Consider the following 27,012-nt stretch of genomic DNA (forward strand, 5'->3'; position numbering starts at 1 on the left):
TCATGGTATTTTGCTTTGGTTGTTGCTTTTACCATACTGCTCTTGCAGCTTTCCCAGTATTTCTGATTTAGGCATCCTGGCTACTATCTTTCCCATGTTCATAGGGTAAAATTGCTAAGAAGCATTTTGCTCATTAAAATTGAGGGTAAGAGCAGCCTGTAAATAGACTACTGTGAAAACTGTGCACTTCTAGTTTTCCTTGTAAGGATTGGGTTTAGGCTGTTATTGTCATATAGTAACAGCAGTTGTGACATTTCTAGCTTTCACTTTTCCAGTGTATGGCTAATTAAGATTAGGATGGTCCTCAGTGATGGGGGGGGGAGGAGGGGGAAATCTGCAATTCTTGGTGGCAAAGAAGAAATTAGCTGTGATTAATGTTTCCCAACTCTGGTTGCAACAGTATTTAGGAACCACAATTCTGTGTAATAACCAACACTATAATCTGATTCGGGTTTGCCAGCACTGCATTTTATAGGCCGGCAGATTTAATTAGTCTGTGGTTAGTTCATGATGGTAAATAACACACAAACATTGCAAATGCTATGTCAGTAATCTGTAAAAATTATGACTGGTTTTAATACCAGAGTGTTCCTGCTGATGATCGTATATGTCTGGTGTTGTACGGATGAGAAAAATTGATACTAGCATGTAGCTGCTTTAGTTCAGACCCTGTATATTTAGGGCACTGTTGTACAATAAGGCTTGCACTGGTGAAACTGAGTCTTTGTGTTCACTGGCATTGATCTGAGCTCTGAGCTGAGGTGTAGTCTTTTCACACGAACCCTAAACTGAGCATGCTGAATTTTTAAACTTGGGTTGCAGCCTGTGCCTTTGTCTCTCTAAGCAGGCCAGCCAGCTTTGGTTAGATCATCTCGTCAGCTGCTAACAGGAGTGGTTCTGTAGAGTGTGGTTGCTGTTTTGTGATCTGACTTCAAGTGCTGCATGTTTTGTGATCTCTGCTATGCTTTCTACTAAAGTGAAGAACAGCTTACTAAATTACCCAGAAAAAATGGCCAAATGTTAAGTAAGTCATACTGGATGTCGCTGTATAAGTAAGTCTGTAATTCAGGTGTGAGGTTGGAGGGTGATTTGAATACTTCTGGCCTTTATGCCTTCTCACTGGACATAGCAAGAAACAAAGTAGAATTATGGAAACATTTAGGTTGAAAAAGACCTCTAAGGTTGAGTCCAATCGTAAAGTAATACATCCAAGTCTACCACTAAACCATGTCCCTGAGGGCCACAGCTGCAGGTCTTTTGAATGCCTCCAGCGATGATGACTGAAATAACCAGCTTATGTTCTTTAAAGATCACCTAATTCAGCCTGGTGACGAGGTTCAATCATTATGTTTTTTGAAGAGGTTGCTTACTTAAAAACAGAAGAAAAACTGTTTTCACTAGTCTTTCATAACGAGGTAACTTATCCTAGTTTAAAACTGCCTTGGACACCTAATGCAAGTGCCACAGGATGTTTTCTGCCAGGCCCCACAGGACATCAGCACCCCATCCTGTGCCTTGCCAGGCCAGTGAGATCACTGAAAAAATAAATAGCTTCATAAGCACTGAAACTAATGACTTCTGTTTTATGTGGTTTAGTCTCTTGTGGTTGATTTGCCTTTGGCAAAATCAGAGGGGTGTTCTCTGCTCTAAGTGTTTTCTGCAGTAGGGCTGTTTGCAAAGGGGTCTCAGGAATAAAATTTTTCTGGTGTCCAAAAAGATGTGAACTTGAGTTGCACTTTCCCACCTAAGCACTTACAAGATCCATTTCTCTTTTTTACCCACCTATTTTCACAAGATTTGTAGGAACAAAGTAAGACTTTTTGTTACGTTTGGTCAGTGGGTGTTGGTTGAATTGGATTGCTAGAAAACACACTAACAGCACAATTTCATGAGGCAAGGAAACTAGACTAAAAGTACTGGTGCTTGTGTGTGGTTGCCATTGTGATTAAATTCACTGTAGGGCTCTTCTTAGACTACAGGTGGTGCTACAATACTACCTGAGTCGTTATTCTTGGGTAACCTCTAACCTTCTTGGGTAATCTCTTTGCCTGCTGCCTTCTCAAAGCTGTAATGTGAGAAGAGTAATTTCATGCACTAAATGTTCCTGTGGCTTTGTAGAGAACAATTGTTCTGCATGCTAAGGTATTTATTTCTGTTTATAGCTAAAGATAAACAAAAAGTACAGTATCTGTTTGGTTTTGTTTTGTTAGCCTTAGTACTGTTCTGTTAGCTGGCAATATTCTGGCATGTTTCTTGCTGCAGTAATTTGGACTCATTCCACCAGAGCATAAGTAACATTCCTTGTCTGCCTCAAAAATAGAGGCAAGTAAAATGTCTTTTGTGATTCAAGTGAAATTGGAGTTACAGGGTACTGGTGCTACTTTGATTTAGATCAGTGTCTTTGCCTCAGTGTGTTTTACTGGAGTTATTGAGAGTTATATAGAGTCAAGTTGTTATTTGCATACCTGCTTCAGAAATACATGAGAGGATGGAGGCAAGTTTTCTTTTCTCTCTTTGAAGCTACTGGTGCGTGTTCTTCTCCCAGGTATGTGTTAAAGCAAGAGAATTCCTTGTATGGCACCATTGGGGAGCGATGATATATATGTGTGGTATCAATGGTATTAATATACTTAATGTTAAGGTCTGTGGAAAATACGTTCAGGTGTTCTATGCTAGATAAGTTTTGTGAAGGGTAGGAGAGCCTTTTCAGTCAACTGAGAAGTTACCTTTGTGGTATACACGGGTTAAGGAGTTGGAGGATGGAAGGGAAAACCTCTGCTGTTGTTCCTGCTACTTATTAGATTGACTGTCTTGCATTATATTTGTATATTTGAATCTTTGTTTCATATACCTCTTAGTTTAGGCTTGCAACAAGCTTTTTCAGAAAGAAATATTTTCCTTGTACATGTATGTTTACACTATGTTCTCCTCTGCCTCTACCATCGTCTTTGTATGTTACCTATAATTTGTTCGATTAGAAAGTTGTCCATATGAGTGTGAAAACTTGGGGTAAGTATACGTGGATGTGGCAGTAAAATATAGAAGGTTGACTGTGGCTGGGTTTTATGGATGAATTGACAGTAAAAGTTCTTTAGCTTGAACATCATGGTCTATCTTGTTCTCTACAGGGAAGAGTGCAAATCAGAAGATGCTACTTGCAAGATCTCTGAATATGATCCTGAGGAGTTATCAGATGAAGCAAGTGCTGACACCTTCTATGGAACCTCTCCTCCTAGTACACCCCGCCAGATGAAGCGTATGTCAACAAAGCATCAGAAAAATAACATTGGGAGACCTGCTAGCCGCTCCACTTTGAAAGGTAGATGTGGTGTCTTGGGTTTTTTTCCCCAAAATGATCATAAAGTCATAGCAATAGCCTGTCATTATCTGATGGAGGGGGATATACAGAAGATGGAGGTGCAGATACTGAGGTGCAGTGAAAGGACAGGAGGCAGCTGCTGTAAGTTGCAACAAGGGAAAAAACTCTTTGGGGTATTAAAAGAAAACTTTTGCTATAGGAGTACTCAAACAGTGAACAGTTTGCCACAGGGATTTTTGGGATGTTAAATTTTCCATCTCAGGACATTTCTAAAACAGAACTGGATAGGATCATAAACAGGCTAAATTAGTTTTGAAATAAACCAAGCTTTGAGCAGGAGGTTGGAAAAAAATGACCTTCAGAGGTATTTTTCAGTCACTTTTTTTTTTCTGCAGTTCTGTGATCTCTAGTAATGGTGTAGTTGCTCCTCAGCCCAAATTTCATGTTCTGAAGCACTTCACAGGTTGTTTATTGAAATATACAGTTTTTGGTGATTACTCTTTAATGTCACCGAAGCAATTAAAGTGTAGTTACTCCTGCTTGCTTCTGCTGACTCTTCAGTCATAAAGTGATAACAAGGGGAAAAACCAAAAGATACTTGATATGTGGATTTTTTCCTAATTCCACTAAGTAGCGATATCTAATAATAAAGGTTTTGTATCTTAAAGTATGAATTTTTAAGCATTTTTATTATAAGCAGATACAGAATATGGGAAAAAAACTGTTGAAAAGAGTTTAAAAAACATTCAGTAGGTACATCTTTTCAAGCTGTCCTAAGAAAAAAAAGAAAAATGTGCAGCTTTACTGGTTTTGTTGAGCTTGGATAGGTGTAAAAAAGCCATTTAAGATTGTATGTTCAGTATTTTCATACAGAATATGGCTAGTTTTGTGGTGGTGGTGGGTGTTATTTGTTTGTTTAATTTATTTTTTTTTTTTTAAATACTTCAGACAAGATTATTTGCCAGAGTTATGACAGCTTAACTGTTGTCAGTTGATGTTTTGGAAGCAATTTATAAAGTTGCTTCACATGAAACAGGAAACATTATCACAGAGTGCATGGCAAGGATTACATTTCTGAGGTAAAATGTAGGGAAGAAAAAGGTAAACTGTTTAATGTGAGTAAGGGAATACAGTCAGTTCTTTAGTTGCATGGAGCTGTTAAATGCAAGTTCATAATAAAAGAAGGGCCAATACAAACGTTTTCCAAAGCTTCTGGTTTCCTTTCATTTCATACAACCTCCGAATGACGTCACTGAAGAGAACATTCACCAAAAGACCTCTTCCTTACACTAAATCGAAGAGAAATATTGTTGTTCTTGCCAGTTAACTGTAGGCATTGGAATTATTAATCTTCTTTAACTTTGCTAAAAGGCACATTTAAAAACCAGGAAAACTCTTCAGTTGTAACATTAACCCTATTTAGTTCTGTATTTAGTGGTTATGTAAACTTTTCTTGCTTTTGGTGATTATTTCTTCTTGTTTCTTTCTGTGCTTTAAAAAAACTTAATTTCTAAACAGAGACATTGTGATACTAAAGAACTATAATGTATTATATTTCATTGTTAGCCTTTGCTGCTGAGCACGTATTGAAGATTGATACCTTTATGAGAAATAGGGAGTTGTTTAACCCTGCTAATAGATTTTGAGTTTTTGGAGCAAGGTCTCTATTTGTCAGAGAATGGTTCTTCTGGCATGAGAATATCCTGTTCTTGGTTGCTGTGTGTCTTAAAATATGTTTGGGGTTTTTTATGATGAATTGGGTAGTGTTGTATAAATTATCTTCTTCTGTAAAGTTCATAAAAAGAGGCTTCTGAAACAATTTGTAGATTATTGTGCCTCTACTTTGTTAAGAATGATGAACATTTAAGTATTAGGGCACTTTGGATGTGTAATAATGAATACTTTTTAACTTACCTTTCTTTCAGTGTGTTTTGGTGGAGTGGGGAGATCTGAAGATTAAGAGTGAAGGAGAATAACATGTTAAAAATAGAAACTGAAGGGATCTAGATGACCCTCTGTGTAGAATGTAAATTCAGAAAGTGATCTTTAAATGTAACAAGATTTTAATTTATTTTGCAAGGTCACCAAAATCCTCAACATCAAAGTGCTGTTAGAAGTTGATTAATTTCTAATCTGCCTTAAAGTCTACAGAAGGCTTCCCAGAACTGAGATGAATCTCCCCAAAAGGCAGGATTGGTGCATTCAGGCTGAAATTTATGTATGCTCCAGTTTTTATGAAATTGCATGTGCAATGGAGTCTCTTTAATTCTCTTTGACTTTGATCCTTAATAATGCTTTGTTGCATTTTGAATTTTTGTTTGGGAGGTTGTGTGACAAATGTATAGAAAATGAACTTGGAAGCCATTCTTTTCCTTTTGATCATACTCCGTTCTCAGTAGATGGCATAGTCAGGATAATGAAAATTCTCTGATGTCCTTTCTACAAAAGAGGTAAAGCAAGAGAAGAAAAAAAAAATCTTATGGTGCTACTATTGATTTAGATTATAGTAACGGTAAGTTTTAAGAATGTATTTTACTTCTCTCCATACCTGTTTTGTTTTATTGGTATTAAACAATGTTATGCTCAACCTAAGAAATGAGATTGGGTGCTGACTTGAACAGTGCTTTTTTTTTTTGTTGTTGCAGTCACATCTTTTTCTTTTCTTACAGAAAAGATGAGTGCACCAACTCAGTCTTTGCATAAAGACAGTGGGAAAACGATTGAGAATGTGGAAGAGCACAGCTATAAGCAAGGGAAAAAGATCAGAGATGCTCTAAGGACAACAGAACGAGATCACAAGAAAAATGTGCAGTGCTCATTTATGTTAGACTCAGTTAGTGGGTCTCTGCCAAAAAAGACAATTCCAGATGTTGATCTCAATAAGCCTTACCTCAGCCTTGGCTGTAGCAATGCTAAGCTTCCAGTCTCCGTGCCCATGCCAATACCCAGAACTACACGCCAGACTTCTAGGAGTGATTGCCCAGCAGATCGTTTAAAATTCTTTGAAACCCTGCGGCTTTTGTTAAAACTTACCTCAGTCTCAAAGAAAAAGGACAGGGAGCAAAGAGGGCAGGAAAACACTTCTTCTGTCTGGCTGAACCGATCTAATGAACTGATCTGGCTGGAGCTGCAAGCATGGCATGCTGGCCGGAGCATTAATGACCAAGACCTCCATCTCTATGCAGCCCGTCAAGCTATCCCTGATATCATCAATGAAATCCTCACCTTCAAAGTGGACTATGGAAGCTTCTCCTGTGTAAAAAATGGAGCCAGTCTCAATGGTACTTCAGGAGAAGGAGTTTGCAAATCAACACATGGAACTAGTGCTTTGGGTTACTCGAGTTACCACGAACACCTCCATCGCCAGCGGGTCTCATTTGAGCAAGTAAAGCGAATAATGGAGCTGCTGGAGTATATAGAAGCACTTTATCCATCTCTTCAGGCTCTTCAAAAGGACTATGAAAAGTATGCTGCAAAGGACTTCCAAGACAGGGTGCAGGCACTCTGTCTATGGTTAAATATTACAAAAGACTTAAATCAGAAGCTAAGGATTATGGGAACTGTATTGGGCATCAAAAATCTTTCTGACATTGGCTGGCCAGTGTTTGAAATTCCTTCTCCTCGACCATCTAAGGACAATGATCCAGGGGATGAAGACGTTTATAGGGAAACAGAAGTAAAGGAATCCTCAGGAACTTGCACAGAGGAGAGTGATGGGGAAGAACAAATCTCTGAGGAGAATGTTGAAGAACTTAGACAAGCCATCGAGAACAGTTTTACTAATAAGCCAAATTTTGACTTTCAGGACCATTCAAGGAGGCTTGATAGGCTTGAATCTGAGGATGACTCCTCCTCTTGGGTTATTCCAGAATGCAGTGCTGAGGGAAGCTGCAGCCAACACTGTTTGACCTCTATTTACAGGCCGTTTGTTGATAAAGCACTGAAGCAAATGGGATTGAGGAAACTAATTTTAAGACTGCACAAGCTAATGCATGGTTCATTGCAAAGGGCTCGTATGGCGTTGGTAAGGAGTGATCACCAGCTGGAGGTAGGTTCCTACTAGTGTAAACGGATAACAGGAGTACCTCCTTGCTCTGTTTCTAACTGCACATGCAGGAATTGGGGTCTTATGAAAGTTTTGGTTGCTCTGTTGGTTTTTGAAAGACAGTGTATATTATGAGACCCAGTTCTTCCAGCAGAAATGAATCTGTTGTTTGACCTGAACTACAATTTGTGTGAAACCCAAAGCTGGTTCTGTGTTATTCTCTGTAACTGAAATGGCATTTTTGTGATAACATCTTTATTCATTATGTTTCCTAATGTCTAAGGCAACAAATCAGAAAAATTACAGTGAAAAATTAAGCACAATAGTTGGGTTGTTAGGAAAAATCAGCTATGGAGGTGGTAATTTTTCTTCAAGACTTGATATCTTTCTGCAGGATATCTTTTATAAAAATGTCGCTACAGTTCTGGGTTTTTTCTCATCTAAATAAATGAAGTATTGTGGTGGCATATTATGCCTAGGGACAGATAGGATAAATTAATGGACTCTCAGCCTTGAAATCTGTGAAAACAAATCATGTTAGCATGTTGCATTCTTCAGCTGGCTTGTAGTTTAATTATTGTTTTTCTTTGAGTCATTTTATATTCTTAATTAAGAATTGTTTTGAGTTAATAAAATCAAATTGGGAATTAAGCAGTAAATGAAGGACAGTAGGTGAAGTTTCATATTGTAAGATGTGGTCACTACTTTCAAGGCTGAGTATTGTTTCTAAATATAAACTGTTATCTAACTTGTAGACATTTTTATACTAGAAAGAATTGGTGCTAAGGATTACTTGCCCTCCTTGATAAAGTGGCACTGTGTGTGGGACCTAACCATAAATTCTAGACGAAAGCATCTCTTAGCCAACATACCCATTCTAATACAGATACCATATGTGGTCTTTGATATGTTGTTGATATCTTAATGTTGACTGTCACATTCGCAAAGGGAATAAGAATTGTCTATTTCCCTCAGAGGCTATTTTTTTAGGATTAATAAATTTATAAAATAATTTGATTTTGAAAGTTTTTATTTGTACTGTTCATAGTGTAGGTATTACTGTAGAAATGAAGCTATAAGTTGAATTTTTATTTACTCTCTAATTGGTTTCAGCTTGTGTTCTAGAAAATTTGCATTAGGAATACATGAAGATTTTCTTAGAGTCAAGTGCATAAGAAACTTGCAGATATGTTACAGTAACCAAAAGCACCCCAAACCACGTATACTTAGAAAGTTCAGCTTCATATGTAGGCAGAAAAACCTTTAAGAAAATCAAAGTAAATAAGACATAGTTTGAGAGTATTGAAAACCACTTTGAGTATATTTATGGAACTGCTAAATACCTCAAATTTTGACTGCATAAGGGCTCTTAAAAAAAGTTAATGAAATATTAAGTAGCTAGAGTCTTTCCTGCAGCTTTGCAAAATTAAAGTGTTTGGTACTTTAGTGTTGGATGACTTTTGTAAGATGTAAGGTTAATCTTTTCTCCCTCCTTCTCTACCCTTGTGACTACTTTGAATGTTCATTTTCAGTAATTACATTTTTTTGGAATATTGTTCTTTTTTAAGAAATGACTTCATGACTTAAAGTGAATGTTAGAAAATTGTAGACCTCTTTCCTGCTCCAAAATTTAAAGAAGGTTGTCAAAAAAAAATACACTTTGTCAGAAGTATGGTACCTACAGCAGCAAAAGATGATGTACTAAAATGGAAGAGATGGTTTTGAATTGCTTGGTCTTTGCAACTGACAATACTTTCGGGGTTTCTTTTAGTGCAGTTTAGTTTGATATTTGTGTGCAGACAGAGTTGTGAGTATTCTGGTAATCTTTGTTCCTTCTGTGACTTTGATATTTTGATGCTGTGTTTATATGTGTACTTACACTTTACAGTCTCTAGACATACTTTCATGTCTGTTGTTGCTTAAACACTATCTAAATCATGTCTAAAATGTGCTTTCTGGAGTCTTCCACTGTGTATATTTTAATGCTCATTTCATCTTAAATATGTGTAAATTTTTCTACAGATGGCTATTTTTAGTGTTAAGTTTGATTCGTCATAGACTCTGATACTTTCACAAGGCTCTAGGCACTATGCAGTCTATTTTGTGTAGAAGTTGTACAATTTGATTCTTAACGGAGATGGTTAATAGTTCTTACTTTAGTTTACAAAATCAGAGATGTTGTTTTATAGAACAGTATTTAAGCTTGTGTACCCTGTTTCTTGTTTATTCTACTTGCTGCACTTGAGTATGGATTCTCTGTATGATGTCAATAAATGGCTTAGACTTTTTCTTGGTTTTTTTTTTTTAAGAAGTATCTAGTAAATACTTGAAACATTTCAGATTGGCCCTGCAGAAGATTAATATGAGTCAAATTGAACAATAGAAGTTTAAGTGTCTAATACTAAGCCCTAGTGTCATCTGCTGTTATCCTTCATGTTAGAAAATGATATAACAAATTTATTCAATTTCATTCTTATTCTTACTCACAGACTAACTCTTTAATATTTCTTATAAGAACTAAATTTTGCAACACTATATTTGCATCACAGTGAGGACTGTATTTCTGAAGTTTTTGTCATTCTGTGAAAGTGTAGTATTTTCATGATTGTTATTAATGAAAATTTCTTGTATAAAAATCTTTCCCTGGTGCTATTCTAGTGCTATATATCTAGTGCTAGTTTATTTTAAAGAGAGTCAGTAAAAAGAAGACATTAATATTCCATCTAAGAAAATGTATTCTTATATGTGTATTAATTTTCTACTAGATAATAAGCTTAAAAGTTGGTTAATTTCTTTTAACTTTCTAGGGAGTACTTTGATTGATCTAATTTCTGGTAATGTTTTTTCTCTTTTGTAGTGATGTTACTTGGCACTGAAGAAAAACCTAAAAAATGCTAGTTATGTCTGCTATATTAGTGAAGGATATTTGAGTGTTGTAGTTAGCAGTGTGAAATGAGAATAAGAATAAAACAAACTTAATCTGAAATAAATCTTATCCTTAGATGATGACCGGTGCGTTATCATCTTTAGGAGCTGCACATGTACCATAGTCCAGCTTTTCTTTCTAAATTAAACCCCAGAGTGCCTCCATGTACAGCCTTGCTTAGAATGTTATCACTGGATACTTCCGATGTCTAGGATGTTTATTTCGGATAATCTCAACTATTTTCTCTAACTAGAAAATCATTTTCTTTGAATGTAATTTTCATTTAAATGAGAAGTTATTAAAAAACGAAACAAAACAACTTAATCTCTTTATATTTTATCTTTCTTTTTCAAACAGCTTCAATTTAAAATCTATCAAAGTTCACAAGTTATTTTTTTAAGTATTTTGGCCTAGTTTAGCTAGTGACATTTTCTTGAATATAGCATTCAGTTATAATGTGGAGTTTTATGTAATATATGCGTTATGTATTTGAAAGGGAACAAGGTTACTCACCTGATGTAGCCAAGTGCACACTAGATACAGGCGTAACAGAAACATTAAGTAAGAGATTTTCTTCACTCCCAAGGGTCAGAATTGTTTTTCCTCAGACTGGTGGTCCTTAAAAAAAAAAACAAACCCAAAAAAACCCAAAACCCACAAAAAACCACCACAAAACTCAACTTCAAGAAACCCCCAACAATATAAACGTGGAACTTCTGTGGTTGACTTGCCAGTTAATAGAATATTACCTTTTGAAAATAGACTTTTATGATGCTACTTTAAACAAATGCAAAATCCAGAAGAATTTTAAGGATGCTTTTCACGATACCTCTTTCTTTTTACAGTTTTCAGAGTTTCCAGATCCCATGTTGTGTTCAGATTATGTGCAGTTACTAAATTTCCCACCTTGTTGCGAGCAAAAATGCAGTGCAGTAGCATGGGAAGAGTTGAAATCCATGGATTTACCTTCCTTTGAACCTGCATTCTTGGTCCTTTGCCGAGTCCTGCTCAATGTTATCCATGAATGTCTCAAGCTAAGATTGGAACAAAGACCTGCTGGGGAACCATCTCTTTTGAGTATTAAACAGGTTTGCTTCAATTGTTTTTTTAATATATATTTCGTGTTGGAAATTACTTTGTCATTTCATTATGATACAGTTGTCAGTTTAAAGAGGATTAGTGTAAGAAATCATGATGCATAATTATGTAATAACTTTTGTAAGTAGTCTTGTATTTCATACGGAGATCTGCTTTTTACATAGTAAACGACTGGTCATATATACCTCTCTAATTTAGGCTTCCAGATCAAAACTGGTGATTAAAAAAATTATTAACCAGCGAAGGTAAATGGTATTTGTTCCATTTGCATTATAAACTATATATCCTTCTTCAGCACATCTTCCTCCATTTGTGTTTCTCTGGCAGTGTAAGCAGGACTGGGGAAGTGATTGTTCCCCTGTACTCAGCACTGGTGAGGCTACACCTCAAGTACTGTGTCCAGTTCTGGGCCCCTCAGTTCAGGAAGGATATTGAGGTGCTGGAGCAGGTCCAGAGAAGAGCAACGAGGCTGGTGAAGGGACTTGAGCACAAGTCCCATGAGGAGAGGCTGAGGGAGCTGGGGTTGTTCAGCCTGGAGAAGAGGAGGCTCAGGGGAGACCTCATCACTCTACCACTCCCTGAGAGGAGGCTGTAGCCAGGTGGGGGTTGGTCTCTTCTCCCAGGCAGCTCTCAGTAAGACAAGAGGACATGGTCTTAAGCTCTGCCAGGGGAGGTTTATGTTAGATATTAGGAAGAAATTCTTTACAGAGAGGGTAATCAGACATTGGAATAGGCTACCCAGGGAAGTGGTGGATTCTCTATCCCTGGAGGTTTTTTAAGATGAGACTGGATGTGGCACTTAGTGCCATGGTCTAGTAACCACGGCAGTAGTGGATCAGGGGTTGGACTTGATGATCTCAGAGGTCCCTTCCAACCTGACTGATTCTATGATTCTATATGTGTCTTTGATTTGATTGTTTTTCTCTTGCAAATGTAAGACATCTGCTAACATGCAGTACTCACATAATGAAAGTTAATTAAGAAGAAAAATAAAAAAAAAGATCTTTCCCAGCATAGTGTATTATATAAATATCTGATATTTGCTGCGGGTGGTGACCCAAGATTGTCAGTCATGTCACTGTTTGAAAATACTGTATGAGGATTTATTTTCTGGTGGCTGTCTGGTACAATGTTTAGACCAATACTATTTTTCAAAGTGTAGTCTAGGATATACTAGGTTTGTCTGATCACCCAGCTCCCTGGCAAGCATAATCAGATCAGGGGTTTATCAGATGATCTTTAAGGGTGAACATTTAAATAAGCTCTTGGACTGATTATGATTTCACATTCCAGTTATTTGCTACTCCAGAATCAATTGCTGTATTACTTTATGGTCCCAAATGAATTTGTCCTCTCTCCCTCCACCCCACTCTTCCCCTTGCTTCCCTTGTTGGTTGAAACCTACAATTTCAACCTTAACAGTGATAGTAACAGTAAAATATTGCATAGCATGGTCTGTTTTTAAGCAAAATATATCCTCCAGAGACTAGAGATATTTTTTTGCCCTTAACATTTTGTATGCTCCTTGTGGACTTTCAGTTAAGTAAAAATTACACTTTCTTCCTAGAAAACAATGCATTTGTTACAGACTGTTTTGCTATTGACATTGAAAAAATGAATTCAACTCAGCAAATGCTTGCTGTTCCACGCAATATATCTGAACAGGCAAAGGAACTGTGGAGGATGTTTCATAAATAAATCTGTTTGTTTCTTAAAGAACTATAATTTCTAAAATCTCGAGCAAGCTTAAGGAGGCTTTAATAGCAGACAAATTGTTAATTGTTTTCATTTTGATTTTTGATGCAAGCGAGGCATTCAGCTTCGCAGTCCTCAAGGCACCCTTTTTTTTCTCCTGCATCTGGAGAGATGTCACAGAGACCTGGAGAAATTAGAGGACTGGGCAGTGACCAACTGTATGAAGTGTACAAGGGCGAGTGCCAGATTCTGCAACTGAGACAGGCAACCCCTGGTTGTGTGTATAGACTAGGGAATGAGATGCTGAAAAGCAGTGCTGCAGAAAGGGACATGGGTGTCCTGATCGGTGGCAAGTTGAATATGAGTCAGCAGTGCTCAGTCAACCAGGAGGGCCAACTGTGTCCTGGGGGGCATCAGGCAAAGCATCGCCAGCCGGTCTAGGGAGGGGATTGTCCTGCTCTGCTCTGCACTGGTGCGGCCTCACTTGAATATTGTGTGCAGTTTTGGGTACCGCAGTATAAGAAAGATATTCAGCTATTAGAAAGTGTCCAAAGGAGGGCAACAAAGATGGTGAAGGGCCTTGAAGGGAAGCTGTATGAGGAGTGGCTGAGGTCACTTTGTTCATTCTGGAGAAGAGGAGACTGAGGGGAGACCTCATTGCAGTCTTCAACACCTCACAAGGGGAAGCGGAGAGGCAAGTGCCAATCTTTACACTCTTGTGACCAGTGACAGGATTCAAGGAAATGGCATGAAACTGAGTCAGGGGAGGTTTAGGTTAGATGACAGGAAAAAGTTTTTCACCCAGAGAGTGGTTGGTCACTGGAACAGGCTCTCCAGGGAAGTGGTTGCAACACCAAGCCTGACAGAGTTCAAGAAGTGTTTTGACAACTCTCTCAGGCACTTGGTGTGATTCTTGAGGTGTCTTGCACAGGGTCAGGAGTTGGACTCAATGATCCTGATGGATCCCTTCCAACTTAGCATATTCTATGATTCTATGTCAGTAAGTATCTGAAGGGAGGGTGTCAAGAGGACAGAGCCAGGCTCTTCTTGGTGGTGCTAAGCAGTAAGACAAGAGGTACAGGGTAGAAACTACTGCACAGGAAGTTCCCCCTGAATATGAGGAAGATCTTTACTGTGCGGGTGACCAAGCGCTGGAATAAATGACCCAGAAAGACTGTAGATTCTCCCTCACTGGAGATATACAAGAACCATCTGGACACAATCTTGCACAATGTGCTCTAGGATGACCCTGCTTGAGCAGGGAGTTTGGACCAGATGACCCAGTGTGGTCTCTTCCAACCTGACCCATTCTGTGATTTCAGGTCCTTGTTAGGTCGGATCCTGAATACTTGCAGTGAGAGAGGGATTCTAGTACTTCCCCAACCAGTCTGTTCCAGTGTTTAATTTTTCTCCCAGTAAAATGGAGGTTTTTTCGCCCTTGTATTTAGACAGGATTTCCTTGAAGCAGATTGTACCTGTTACCTTTTATGGGGTCACCATGCATCCTTGTGAAAGGAGTACCCTCATTTTCTCTGTAACTACCCTCTAGGCATTGGAAAAACGTGATGAGATTCTCTTTTCATATTCTTTTCTCAAGGTTGAATAAACCAAATCCCTTGAATTGTTTGTTGTACAGAAGGAACATAGCACAGTCTTGGTTTTGTAGTGACTGACCTAGTAGGCCCTACTTGAGGCACTGAGACCTTTAAGTGTTTCCTGCTCTTTCGTACTATTTGAAATGTGTAGGAGTACAGTTTGATTGTATCAAGCATACTGCTCCTGTTACTCAACTTTTCCAAGGTGAAGTTAAATTTTTGTACTACTAGTAAGTCAGTTATATTTAAGAAAAATAAATCTGATATTCAATTGAAAGTATACACACAAAAAGAAAACTACCACAGATTGTATGCTTCTTGCAATGTGCTTTTTCTCCTCTCCTTTCTCTCTAGCTTCTTTTTTTAGCCCTCTTGTCCATATTTCACTTTCAGCACTAGCTTTGGTAATCTTGATGATGCTGTAATATCAGAGAGCTGTTCTCTTTTAATGGCAATTTGTCATTATTTGGTGGTAGTGTGGTACCTGAAGAGTTCAAGATGGTTCTCAAATTCAGCATTTGTGCTGAGAATTGGATGGGTGTATGTGCACGTGGGTTATTTCTGTTTGGTGATTAAATTAGGTATTGTTTGTCTTGCCCCACCTGCTTTGAGAAAATAATTTATTCTATGAACTCCCTAAACAAAAAGCAACGCATCAAACAAACCAATAATAGTGATAATATTTTCAGTTTAAGCTGTGCATTTTTTCATGTGCTCATTATACACCGTATTTTTGTTTGCCCATTGCCTTATGAGTGTCAAAAGTTGATGCTTAAAATTAGAACTACAGGTTTTTTGTAAATCCTATATTGTTATTTAATAGCATGTCCCTATAAAAGAGTATTATTTAAATAAAACCCTATATTTTTAATGAAGTTTTGTGAGTTTATTTTGGAATAGACTTGGATCAAATGGCAAAAAAAATCCCCATAGGTTAACACAGAGTAAACTGGATGTTATTGACTGAAGAGTGAAAAAGCACATTAATTTTTAAATATATGACATGTTAGGGATATAAAAGTGTTGCTTTGGATTTCCACCTTATAAAAAGTTACTTGTTTTCTCCTTTTCCACTTAACTTGCTAAGTTTTAAACCCAAAGATCAGGCTATTAGCCTTGTTTCCTCTGCACACTGGGGAGCAAAACATAATGTCTTCCGGACTGTAAAACATTCCAAAGACTCTTGTTGTACTAAGAGCATTCTTATGTTTTTTGCTGTTGTACCATTATCATTTCTCATACATTGACTCCACTATATTGATGTATTACTTTGCCAGGATAGCCATTGTTAGAAGATTTTTAAAAGCATATTATCCAACCAACAATTCCAATTCCCCCTGACCCTCCAAACCTCTCGTCCTGTCTCTTGATTTAATGAAGTTGTTGCTCAGAAAAGATCAGGGATTGTCAGACCTGAAGACTAATAGCGATTTCAGAACCATACACACTGAGCACTAGAAGGACTTCTGAAAGAAAGGCATTTGTTAGTGTAGGTTTGAAAGCATCCTTGCTCTTTGTGGTTGTGCATGTCTCTTGAAATAAAGACTAAGCCTTCAGGGAGGGGTGACAGCTGTTTGGCCAAAGGCAACCACTTCTACATTTGCTCATGTTACTCTTACCCAGGGAAGCAACAAAAAACCTCATGATCTGTTTTCAAATCTGGTATGGATTTTAGAGCTATGGGCATCTGCTCAGTTGATTAATAGTGAATTTACTGTAGTAAAACATGTCTCACAGGTCTCTAAGCATATGTAAAACACATTGCATATTATTCCTGACTTGCTTGCATTTAAACTGGTGATATGATGACTGTGAGCCCTTTTGCCCCTTTCTAAACTAATTATCCATTAAGTTGCTTGCTGTGACCCTGTGCAGGGAGTAAAGTCTGAGACATCTGCCTCCATCTTCATTTACAGTTATGTAGCACATAGTGGAATTGCAATTAAATAATTCTGGAAAACTAGTCACATCTTTTCTGCAGATATGTAGAGCAACCATATTCGTTTCAAAAAGCTGTAGAAATCATGTAGTGACATACTAACTTATTTAGACAAAGTGAACTGACCAATTAAGCTTTCAGTTCCCAGGGAGAATTTAAGAGTAATGTCTTGACTGATGGCAGTTTTTTTGTTTTTCTCTTGCAGCTAGTGAGAGAGTGTAAGGAGGTTTTGAAGGGTGGTCTGTTAATGAAGCAATATTACCAGTTTATGTTACGGGAGGTGTTAGATGACTTACAAAAGGTTGATTGCAACATTGATGCTTTTGAAGAGGACCTACATAAAATGTTAATGGTAAGCTTCAAAAAGGAGAGTCCAATTAAATGTATTAATCTGAATACTGCTAATAAATTCAAGTAAGTCTATTAATCTGAATACTGATAATAGAAATCTGTTAAGTTAGGTGTAATTATTGGGAGTTTTTTGGGGCTTGGGTTTTTTTTTTTTGTTTTTGGTTTTTTGGGAGTTTTTTTTTTTTATTTGGCTTTGGGGTTTTTTTTTGTTTGTTTTGTTTTGTTTGGTGTTGTTGTTGTTCTACTTTGATATAATGTTATTTATTGTTTTAATGGACTTGTAAAGGTAACAGAAGCCAAGACTGCCTTAGCAATTATTTTAGCAATACTCATTTTTGTTTACTGAACTGTAGTAAAGTATACTTGTAAATAGCCTGTATTTACAATAAAATGGTTCATATATAGATCTGTAAATTTCATACGTTCAAGCTAAACTTTTAATAAATTTTTTACATCGAATAAAATTAAATACGATTTTTTGACTAACATCTCTTATCTCTTACTGTCTTGATATTGCATTCATGCATTATTGATACCTTATTTTTAATGTGTATTCATTACTACAATTAGTTAAATGTACATTTAAAAGAAGTATTTTCAAGAAAAACACCGGGCCTCTGCAAGATACTAAATGAAAGATATTTTAGTAAATTTAGTTTAACAAGCAGTCACGTTCAAGGCAACAGTAATTTATTCTTTTGTGTTTTGTCCTTATTATTCTGAGGGGCAAAAAAGACAACCCGAGATACACCTCAGTACCTCACCACTAGTGTTTTGTCAGCAGAGCTGTTGGCACCATCTATTGCTGAGCATTCACGTATTTTTTCCATTACGTGCTTTTCAGTGGTGAAAATGTACTGTTTTACCTAAATTTTCTTATGCCCCATGCCTGCCTTTATCTGCATCTGAAATTTCTATAAATTTATAGCAGAAATTGCCTGCTAGGTAAAAGTAAAATGGTTCATCTTATTAATTTTGAAATTCCATACCTGTTTTGTTTGTTCCCAGTTTGAGAGACATGGACCTGCTCAAGCAGGTCCAAAGGAGGGCTGTAAAGATTATCACAGGGCTGGATCACCTTCACTATGAGGACAGACTGAGTTTGGGTTACTCAACCTGGAGAAGAGAAGGCTTTGTGGAGACCTTAGAGCACTTTCCAGTACTTAAAAGGGGCCTACAAGAAAGATGGAGAGTCTAGTGATTGTCAGAGAAGGCAGTGATGAGATGGTGGGTAATGGCTTTAAACTGAAAGAGGGTAGGTTTAGATTTGATATTAGGAAGAAATTCTTTACTGTGAGGATGGTGATGCACAGGAACAGGTTGCCCAGAGAAGGTGGAGATGCCCCATCCCTGGAAGTGTTCAAGGCCAGGCTGGATGGGTCTTTGAGCAACCTGGTCTACGGCCCATGGCAGGAGGGTTGGAACTGGATGATCTTTAATGCCTCTTCCAACCCAAACCATTCTATGGTTCTATGATCTTGGCATTATTACAGTGTTGTCTGAAAATACTTGAAACCAATAGAAAGTGTCTTAACCATTTCTAAGGAGAAATATTACCGTATGTTATGGATTACTGAACTGAAACAAATTACAGTTAATTTTTTGGCATCCCATATGAATCTGAAGGGAAGATGTTTGAAGAACAATTGTACTTACCTGGATTTTTTAAAACAGTAGTATTTAAATAAAGGTGAGAGATTAGACTTGATATCAAGGAACACAAAATGTAATGTAGAATTTCAAAAAACTGTTTATTGCACTTATCCAGAAGGATGTGTTCTGATAAAACCTTTTGGAGGAATCCAGTCAATGACAGATATAGAGACTGTTATATATATCTAACAGATATAGAAACTCTGGCCACTCTGGATACTCACTGATAAAATGGTGAATAGCAGTACAGCAAGCAAGGTGGTGATACTGTCAATATTTTCAGAAAGGTATTGTGGAGATATAGAGATAGAGTTTAATACTTCAGTAGCACTTTCTATTTCCTAAGCCATAAATTGCTTCTTTTGCTTGGAAACATGGAGCTCATTTTCAGTCATAGCAAGTGAAAATTGTTGTAGAAATACCTTCTAAAAATTGTGTAATACTGAGATTGTTTGTTGATTTGAGAAGTTCTATTCCTTAGTTACATGTTAGATAATAATTTCTGTTTAAATTACCTCCTTTGTTGTACAGGTTTACTTTGATTATATGCGAAGCTGGATCCAAATGCTGCAGCAGTTACCTCAAGCATCTCATAGTTTAAAAAATCTGTTGGAGGAAGAATGGAATTTCACCAAAGAAATAACTCCTTATATAAGAGGAGGTGAAGCTCAAGCTGGAAAACTGTTTTGGTAGGTTTTATTTAATTACTCTGATTATGGTGTTGATTTGTACCAGATAGGTATTCAAGTCAGCACTTGTTCAAGGTTCCCAGATTGGACTTCTTGAGGCCTCAGTAAGCAGCTGATAGTCTTTGTGAATTTATGGATTATTACAATGACTGTAGCTATAGGATGCAGTATGTGCAGGTGGCCTTGACTCTGGCTATAACAGAAATTACTGCTTCTATGGGAAGTCCTCATTTACGCTAGCCCTGTGCTCATAAAGTAACTGAGGGCCCCAAGATGCTGCTTATTTCTGTAGGAGGACTTGGCAACACAGCTCTCTTGCATTAGACAGAGTAGGAAGAAGTTTAAGGTGCCGTGTTACCGGAGTAAGACTCTGAAGTTCCCCCATTTCTGTTGCTACAGTGATATTGCAGGAATGCTGCTGAAATCTACGGGAATTTTTTTAGATTCTGGACTACAAGACAGTTGTGATGAATTTTGGGCCAGTGCCGATGACAGTACTGCATCAGATGAAATCAGGTATTAAGCCCTTTGGCTTAATAATAACAAACACACTTACTCATGTTTCTATACCTCTGACAGGTACATAATGTATTTTATTTCTTAGAATACAAACTTTGTAAATGCAAAGCTCCATAGACTTTATTGCTGTATTTTTGTGTGCAGTAGTAATGAACTATCATTTTATTTGTTTGAAATGTAGTAACCTTATCTTTAGTTGAGGGGATGATTGTTTAGGTAAAGATATTTAAATTAAATTTTTTATTATCAAAAATATACCTGTACAAGCTCAAGTTATTTGTCAGCTACTTGCAAATATTTATCTTCTCTATCCTTTATCTATTAAAATATATGTAATAATTCTTATTTTCTAGTGGCTATATAAATGCAATATTATTTATTAAAACATTGTCACTTCATTTCTGCCAATGTTTCAGGAGGTCTGTTATAGAGACCAGCCGAGCACTGAAAGAGCTGTTCCATGAAGCTAGAGAAAGAGCCTCCAAAGCTCTTGGTTTTGCTAAAATGCTGAGGAAGGTAAGTTAACAGAGGGTCAAGTTATTTATATGCTTTAAAGAAATTTAGTCTGAAAGCATATTCTTTTGTCATTACTTGCAGGACCTTGAAATAGCAGCAGAGTTTGCATTGTCAGCCCCTGTACGAGATCTTCTGAATGCACTGAAAACAAAAGAGTATGTGAAGGTAAATTCACATAGGTAATAGGGTTTAGAGGCATGAAAGTGAAGTGAGGATGCTAAGCAAAAATGTCGAAGGATATTGACATGATTTCTGTTTTTTAATGGGCCATCTCTCAACATGTAAAGTGTCATGAATTTAGTATTGAATTGTGGTAGTCAAATTATTTTCTGTACTTGTGTTTGTGTGAGTGGGAATGCTAGTCTGTGTTTTGGGAAATCCATGTCTTAATCCCTTGTTTTCACTAATATTCTCTTTGTGACTGAGGAAAAACCTTTTTTCTTCAGTAGTATTTACTCATTTGTGAGAGGGGGAGTAATAACACTAAATAGCAACTGCTATGAAACAAATGCTTTCAAATTTATAAGGTAAATGGATACATCAGTAAATGGATGTGTTTAAGTAGATAATCTGAGACTATGGACCTGTGTTTTGCTTCTGTAAAGCAAAAATATTATAGTGGAGGTCTTCTCTAACAAGCTTCCTTGAGAGTACTAAGGACATGAGAAATGCATGGACCATATTCTGTTCCAAAATAACTTGCTAGAAAACTGTTGTACAGCAAAAGTAAGTTGAGCCCTTGGTGCTTGATATTTACTGCACAATAAATTGCCACATCTGTGGTGTTGCAAAATTCCTTAAAAATTCCTAGGTCAGTGAGTCTCTATTGTAGTTTGAATTTAAGTAAGTCATTTGCTTCAGCAGATCAAATGTATTTGGATCTGCTGTTCTTTTTTATCCTTCCATACATTTAATATATGTGTTATTTCCTGTTTGGGAAATAATGCTCTAACTTTTGCATGACAAAATTCTTGTTAGATTTATATAGACTTCTGCTAAGAATAGAAATTTCTTCAAGGGGAGACCAACAAGTTCATAAGAGAGAAGTTCATAAAGCATTGTTATGTACATGGATGAAACATCTGGCTCACAGGTCTGTGAATTGTGTAAGAATCAGAAAATGGCCAGGGAAATCAGTCTATATTTACTTTTAAAAAACATTTTCCCCCAAGTATCAACTCTTGGCAGCTTTATGACACCATATTTATTTTGGTAGACCTTTCAGTTAAAATCATGTTATTGTTCTTATGCACGTTTTGAAGAAAAAATTGAATCTCAAGTTTGAAACATCTGTGGGTTACATGATCTAGATAGATTATTTGATTCTCAAGATTTGATTCTCTATGTGTATTATTTCTCTTATTTTTTCACCACTCAAAATGACACACATTTTGATAATGAACACTTTAAATATTGGCCCTCTAGCATCATGTAGGGAGTTTAAATTTTTAACCATCTTTTCAGTCAGATGCTCATTAGTTTTGGGAATCATATTTAGCTTTCAGTAACAACCATCTAGTTTTTTGCATTGGCCTGTAGATAATAATGGTTTTAAAGTATGTTTGCCTAATGGTAGAAATATTGAGTCCAATATTTTGTCTTAGCTTGATGACATCACAGTCTGAAAAGAGAGAATTAAACTTCACTGTGAGTCAATTACCTCATGTCATATCAAAGTATTGACTGTTTCACTGTTTTCAGTCTGTTTCTGATGCCTGGCTTGGTTAAAGTATTGCTACCAATGTGACAGATATAATCAGAAGTAGTTTTTCAGTAGTATCAGTAGTATTTTATTAAAAGAGAACTCTCTTAGTAAACTTAATTAATCTAGCTTTCATTAACACTAAAAGAGCAACTGATACTTTTTGAGCCAGATTTTTGTTTACTCTTACCTTTTGTAGCCATTGAGAGATGTGTGGATTCCAAAGGAAATTTTTATTCTTTTAATATTGCAATCTTAAAAATGTATGCATCATAAATCTGAAATTAGTGTTGACTAATTTACTTTTTAAAATGCGTATGTATATATTATATATATGTATGCACAGATACATAGTATATGTGTGAAAATGGACTTTTTTGTAACAAGATTCCTTTAGAAAAATATGTAGAAGGATCAATTGAAGATACAAGGAGAGATGTCAGTAAAAATTGGTGATCTAGTGGATTGAAAAATAAATTATAAATTACATTGCTTTTTAAATTTTAGTGCAAAAATGGCTGGATGTTTTGTTTTAGTATGCATATAGTACAACTTTTTAGGATGGAAATTCTCACTTACTTAAATAAGATTACATATATCTATTTTATCTATTTTATGTATCATAGAAGAGACTGAGAGATTTTAATTTTTTTTCTACAGATACAAATTCCTGGACTCGAGAGTTTACAAGTATTTGTACCAGATAGTATTGCAGGGGAAAAATCTGTGATTTTGCAGCTCCTTAATGCAGCTGCTGGAAAGGATTGCTCAAAGGATTCAGATGAGCTTGCATATGAGGCCTATTTGCTTATGACCAAGCACAGTGACAAAGACCACGAATTAGATGACAGCTGGAGTGCATGGGAGGGTCAGCCAGTCAAAGTAGTGCCACAGGTAGAAACTGTGGATACACTGCGCACCATGCAGGTGGGTTTGGTCTTTTTCCCCGCTGTTTGTGATCTCCAGACTTCTATGAATGCTTACCCTGTCAGATTAACTGCAGTAATTTAAGTGAGGCATGTGTCCTTTTGTAGGTAATAAAGTTAAATTTAGGGATAGAATTGATTATAAATTGTGTTAAATGCAAATATTAATGGGATTGTAGCATTTCTGGGTAGGATTAATCTCTACAATGTGCGTTTTTCAGGGTTGGACTTTATTATAAAGAGATACTTTCAATATTTAGTTGGGTGTTCAGTATCAGAAGTGTGGATAAGACTTGAAAACTGTACCTTTTGTTAAGAAGTCACCAGTCTCCAAGAACATGTTGTGTTTGTGTGCTTTCCACACGCTGAGGTGTGAAACCAGTTACTTTTGATCTTGGATGAATTGTGACATTTAATGTTAAGTTTCTGTGGAAGTTACTGGATGTTCAACAGTTCTGCAGGAAGAAATCTTTCCAGTCATACTTTCTTTCATCCCAAGCCAACAGGCATTCCCTGCCAGCAGTTCTGCAGCACTCTGGCAGCTGAGCCAGCTGCAGCTCCCTGCCCCTCCTATTCTCACATCCTTATGTTAAACTAAGTGAATTTTCCTTTTGGTATGTCATGCAGTTCTGTGGATCCCTACTATAAATGGACTCTGCTGTCCATGAGAAGAGTGACTTTCCATGTCACTGTGCATGGCCTTTAGCATTCAGAGGGCTCTAGCAATTACAGGCAGTTGAAAAAAATCACTCCTGTACATACTGCTGTTTTTAATGTGCAAGTATGTTACTTCTTGTTTGCCTGTTGTTCAGATTGAATGATAAATAATACCCTTTGATTAAGTGCTTAGAAGTTCATTGGACTTCTAGCAAAGTTAGTATTTCTTTCAGAAAATGAAAACACCAGTAGATGAAATTTGGTTTGCAGATGGTATTCTGACATATTTAAGTGCACGTAAAACACTGTCTTTGTATGTGTTTCTATGTGTATAGCACTGTCATTAGTTTTTTTTAAATCCAGGATTGAAAGGTTAGGAAGTAAGAAGTCTTTCAGAAAGATTGTGTACTGTGTTTAAAAAAAACGCCACATTTTGATTGCAAACTAGAGAAGATGTAAGGTGTTATTTAAAAAATACTCATCAAATAAAAGAACACCTTCAACACTTGAAGAATTTTGAGTATGGAAATATTTGGAGATGAGGTATTGAAAATTGGGATGGAGTAGGTCCTGTTTTGTGAGTGACTTGTTGCAGATACACTGTCTCTAGCTTGAAATCAGCGGAGCTTAGTACATGACTCAGTGCTACAGCAAAGGCAGCACTACCTGGGACTGTGGTTTTATAGACTTCTGCAGTATCAGAGCTCTGGTTTCCAAAACCTATTCTTACATATTGATAATTTTCAAAATTTGAGCAAATATTGTGTGTTAAATCTATGCCTTTCCCTGCTCAATAGTGGGCTTTTGTCCAGAGGTATATCACATTTCTTGGATAAAACCTGTTGTGATGGTTGTTACTTCCATCTGCTTTGAGAAAATAAAATACTTTTACTTAGCTGCCGCTTCTTTTGTGTATAACTAATCTGAAGATAAATTAATACAATGTGTCCCAGATTTTTCCAGAAGTGAATAGGAGTATATTCCCCTTGAAAACTTGCTGTGGCATTTGCCCTAATGGAACTCTGCTCACAAGATGAAAGTTTATTTGGTTTAGTTGCCAGCATCAAGCTTTTCTGTGTCTTCATGAATAAGCGACAAGAGAGGTCTTTGATATTTTAGAATTTAAAAATAACTGGTTGGAATCTAGTGATACGGGACATGTTTTTATAGAGGCAATTTTCTTTATAAGAACTAGTGGTGTCTTGTTCTTCTAGGTTGATAACCTCCTCCTTGTAGTCATTCAATCTGCCCACCTTGTGAGTCAGAGAAAAGCTTTCCAGCAGTCTATTGAAGGGCTCATAACTCTGCGCCAGGAACAGACATCTAGCCAACCAATCATCGCCAAAGCTCTACAACAGCTAAAGGTAAGCAATTTGAGATTATTAGTCAAAATTTATGGCCTTTGCTCACTGATAAGTAAAAAGTGGAAGAAGATTCAATTGCATATTCTGCAGTTGTAAGGTATGTGCCAATCCTCTGTGGACTTAACTTTCAGTACAATTTTCATTCTGTTTTTGCAAATGACTTGTGTTTTTGAGCTACATTGGTGTAGTCATTTCTGCACTTGGTAACTGGAAAACAAGTCCATAATGCAAATGAAATATTCATAGCAACAGAATGAATACATCTTTTTATGAGAGCACAATTGAATTGAAAGAAAATGTATGATTTTGTTAAAAAGAAATTGTCAAAATCAATGATCTGCAAGAAACAACTTTTCCCGTATTTGAAGGTGGTTGCTTTGGGATGTAAAAGTGGGTAGTCTGTTTATTTTCTCTTGGTTTTGGCTTGGGTTTTCTGTTTCTCTTTGTTTTGTGTATGATGGGTTTTTTTTGTTTGTTTGTTTGTTTGTTTCTGTTGCATGAGGATTTTCTTTGGTGGGTTTGCGGGTTTGTTTGTTTGTACTCTGGAGGACCCAGAAAAGCAAAGGTTTCTTAGGTTGAACTGGCAACCTGGAGTCCCTTCATTCAGTAGAATCTGTGTCCATATACCAAGGTGAAAATAGAACTAAAGACTTGGTCACATTACAGATAGTAAAACTCATTTTCTCCTTTCCCATCTGTCTGGTTTTGGTTGGATGTTTTTGTTTCATTTGGGGTTTTTTTGTTGGTTTCCCACTCATCCTTTTGCTGTCTTTGTTTTTAAAGTTACTCTCATGCAAGCAAACAAACTTTATTATAGTACTTAAGTTAATTATAAGACTTGCTTAATGCAACTACTGGAAAGTGTTTATTTTTCCAAGATGAATGAATTCTTGTGGCATTAAAGTACATTTTCACTTAAAATAATGTAATTGTTAGATTCATGTTTGTCTTAGTCTTGTCAACTGGAGAATATAAATAACACTTTGCTCTCCATCCCTTTTTGTTGTTACTCAGAATGATGCATTACAGCTATGCAATAAGATAAGCAGTGCCATTGATAGAGTTGATCACATGTTCACATCTGAGTTTGATGCTGAAGTTGATGAATCAGAATCTGCCACTTTGCAGCAATACTACCGGGAAGCCATGATTCAGGGTTATAATTTTGGGTTTGAGGTAAGGAAACAAAAACTCAATGACATGTGTGTTTAGTAGTTTTGGTAAGAACCAGTTGAAATTTCTGGTTTTGCATTGGTGCAAATAAGGTAATTAATAACTCTGTGGAAATACAAATAATTAATAGAACCAGAGAATTATTTAGGTTGGAAAAGACCTTTAAGATAATCAATTTCAACCATTAACCCAGCACTACCAGGTCCACCACTAAACCATGTCTACATCTACATATCTTTCAAGTACCTCCAGGGATGGGGACTCAACCACTTCCTTGGGCAGCCTGTTCTAAATGCCTGACTGCTCTTTCAATGAAGAAGTTGTTCCTAATATCCAGTCTAAACTGATACAATTTGAGGCTGCTTCCTCTTCTCCTAATGCTTGTTACTTGGGAGAAGCAACCAACACCCACTTCACTCCAACCTCCTTTTAGGTAGTTGTAGAAAGCAGTAAGATCTTCACTGAGCTGCCTTTCTCCAGCTAAGCAACCCCAGCTCCCTCAGCCACTTCTCACAAGACCTGTGCTCCAGACCCTTCACCAGCTCCATTGCCCTTCTCTGGACACACTCCAGCACCTCAATGTCTTCCTTGTAGTGAGAGGCCCAGAACTAGACACAGTATTCTGTACTTGGCTTGCTAAGCCAGGTACAGAGGGACAATCGCTGCCTTAGTCCTGCTGGCCACACGATTGCTGACAGATGCCAGGGTGCCATTGGCCTTTGGGCACACTGCTGCTCACGTTCAGTGGCTGCTGACCACCACCTTTTTCGCTGAGCAGCTTTCCAGCTGCTCTCTCCCCTGGCTGTAGCACTGCATGGAGTTGTTGTGACCCAAGGGCAGGACCC

General features: G+C 37.0%; 1 protein-coding gene across 4 annotated transcripts in view; it reads left to right on the forward strand.

The window, feature by feature from the left end:
* The window catches only part of MAP3K4 (mitogen-activated protein kinase kinase kinase 4), a 67,532-nt gene that overhangs the window by 10,855 nt on the left and 29,665 nt on the right, over nucleotides 1–27,012 (forward strand). For all 4 annotated transcript variants that reach the window (XM_027632360.1, XM_027632368.1, XM_027632367.1 and 1 more), the window contains exons 2-12: nucleotides 3,129–3,319; nucleotides 5,989–7,367; nucleotides 11,136–11,378; nucleotides 16,823–16,969; nucleotides 19,153–19,310; nucleotides 19,710–19,826; nucleotides 20,246–20,345; nucleotides 20,427–20,510; nucleotides 22,708–22,974; nucleotides 24,845–24,994; nucleotides 26,009–26,170. In XM_027632360.1, the coding sequence (XP_027488161.1) occupies nucleotides 3,129–3,319; nucleotides 5,989–7,367; nucleotides 11,136–11,378; nucleotides 16,823–16,969; nucleotides 19,153–19,310; nucleotides 19,710–19,826; nucleotides 20,246–20,345; nucleotides 20,427–20,510; nucleotides 22,708–22,974; nucleotides 24,845–24,994; nucleotides 26,009–26,170 (2,998 nt within the window). The remainder of the gene's footprint in view (nucleotides 1–3,128; nucleotides 3,320–5,988; nucleotides 7,368–11,135; nucleotides 11,379–16,822; nucleotides 16,970–19,152; nucleotides 19,311–19,709; nucleotides 19,827–20,245; nucleotides 20,346–20,426; nucleotides 20,511–22,707; nucleotides 22,975–24,844; nucleotides 24,995–26,008; nucleotides 26,171–27,012) is intronic.

This window comes from Corapipo altera, unplaced genomic scaffold (genome assembly GCF_003945725.1).
Source record: "Corapipo altera isolate COAL_440 unplaced genomic scaffold, ASM394572v1 2b, whole genome shotgun sequence".
Taxonomy (NCBI): Eukaryota; Metazoa; Chordata; class Aves; order Passeriformes; family Pipridae; genus Corapipo; species Corapipo altera.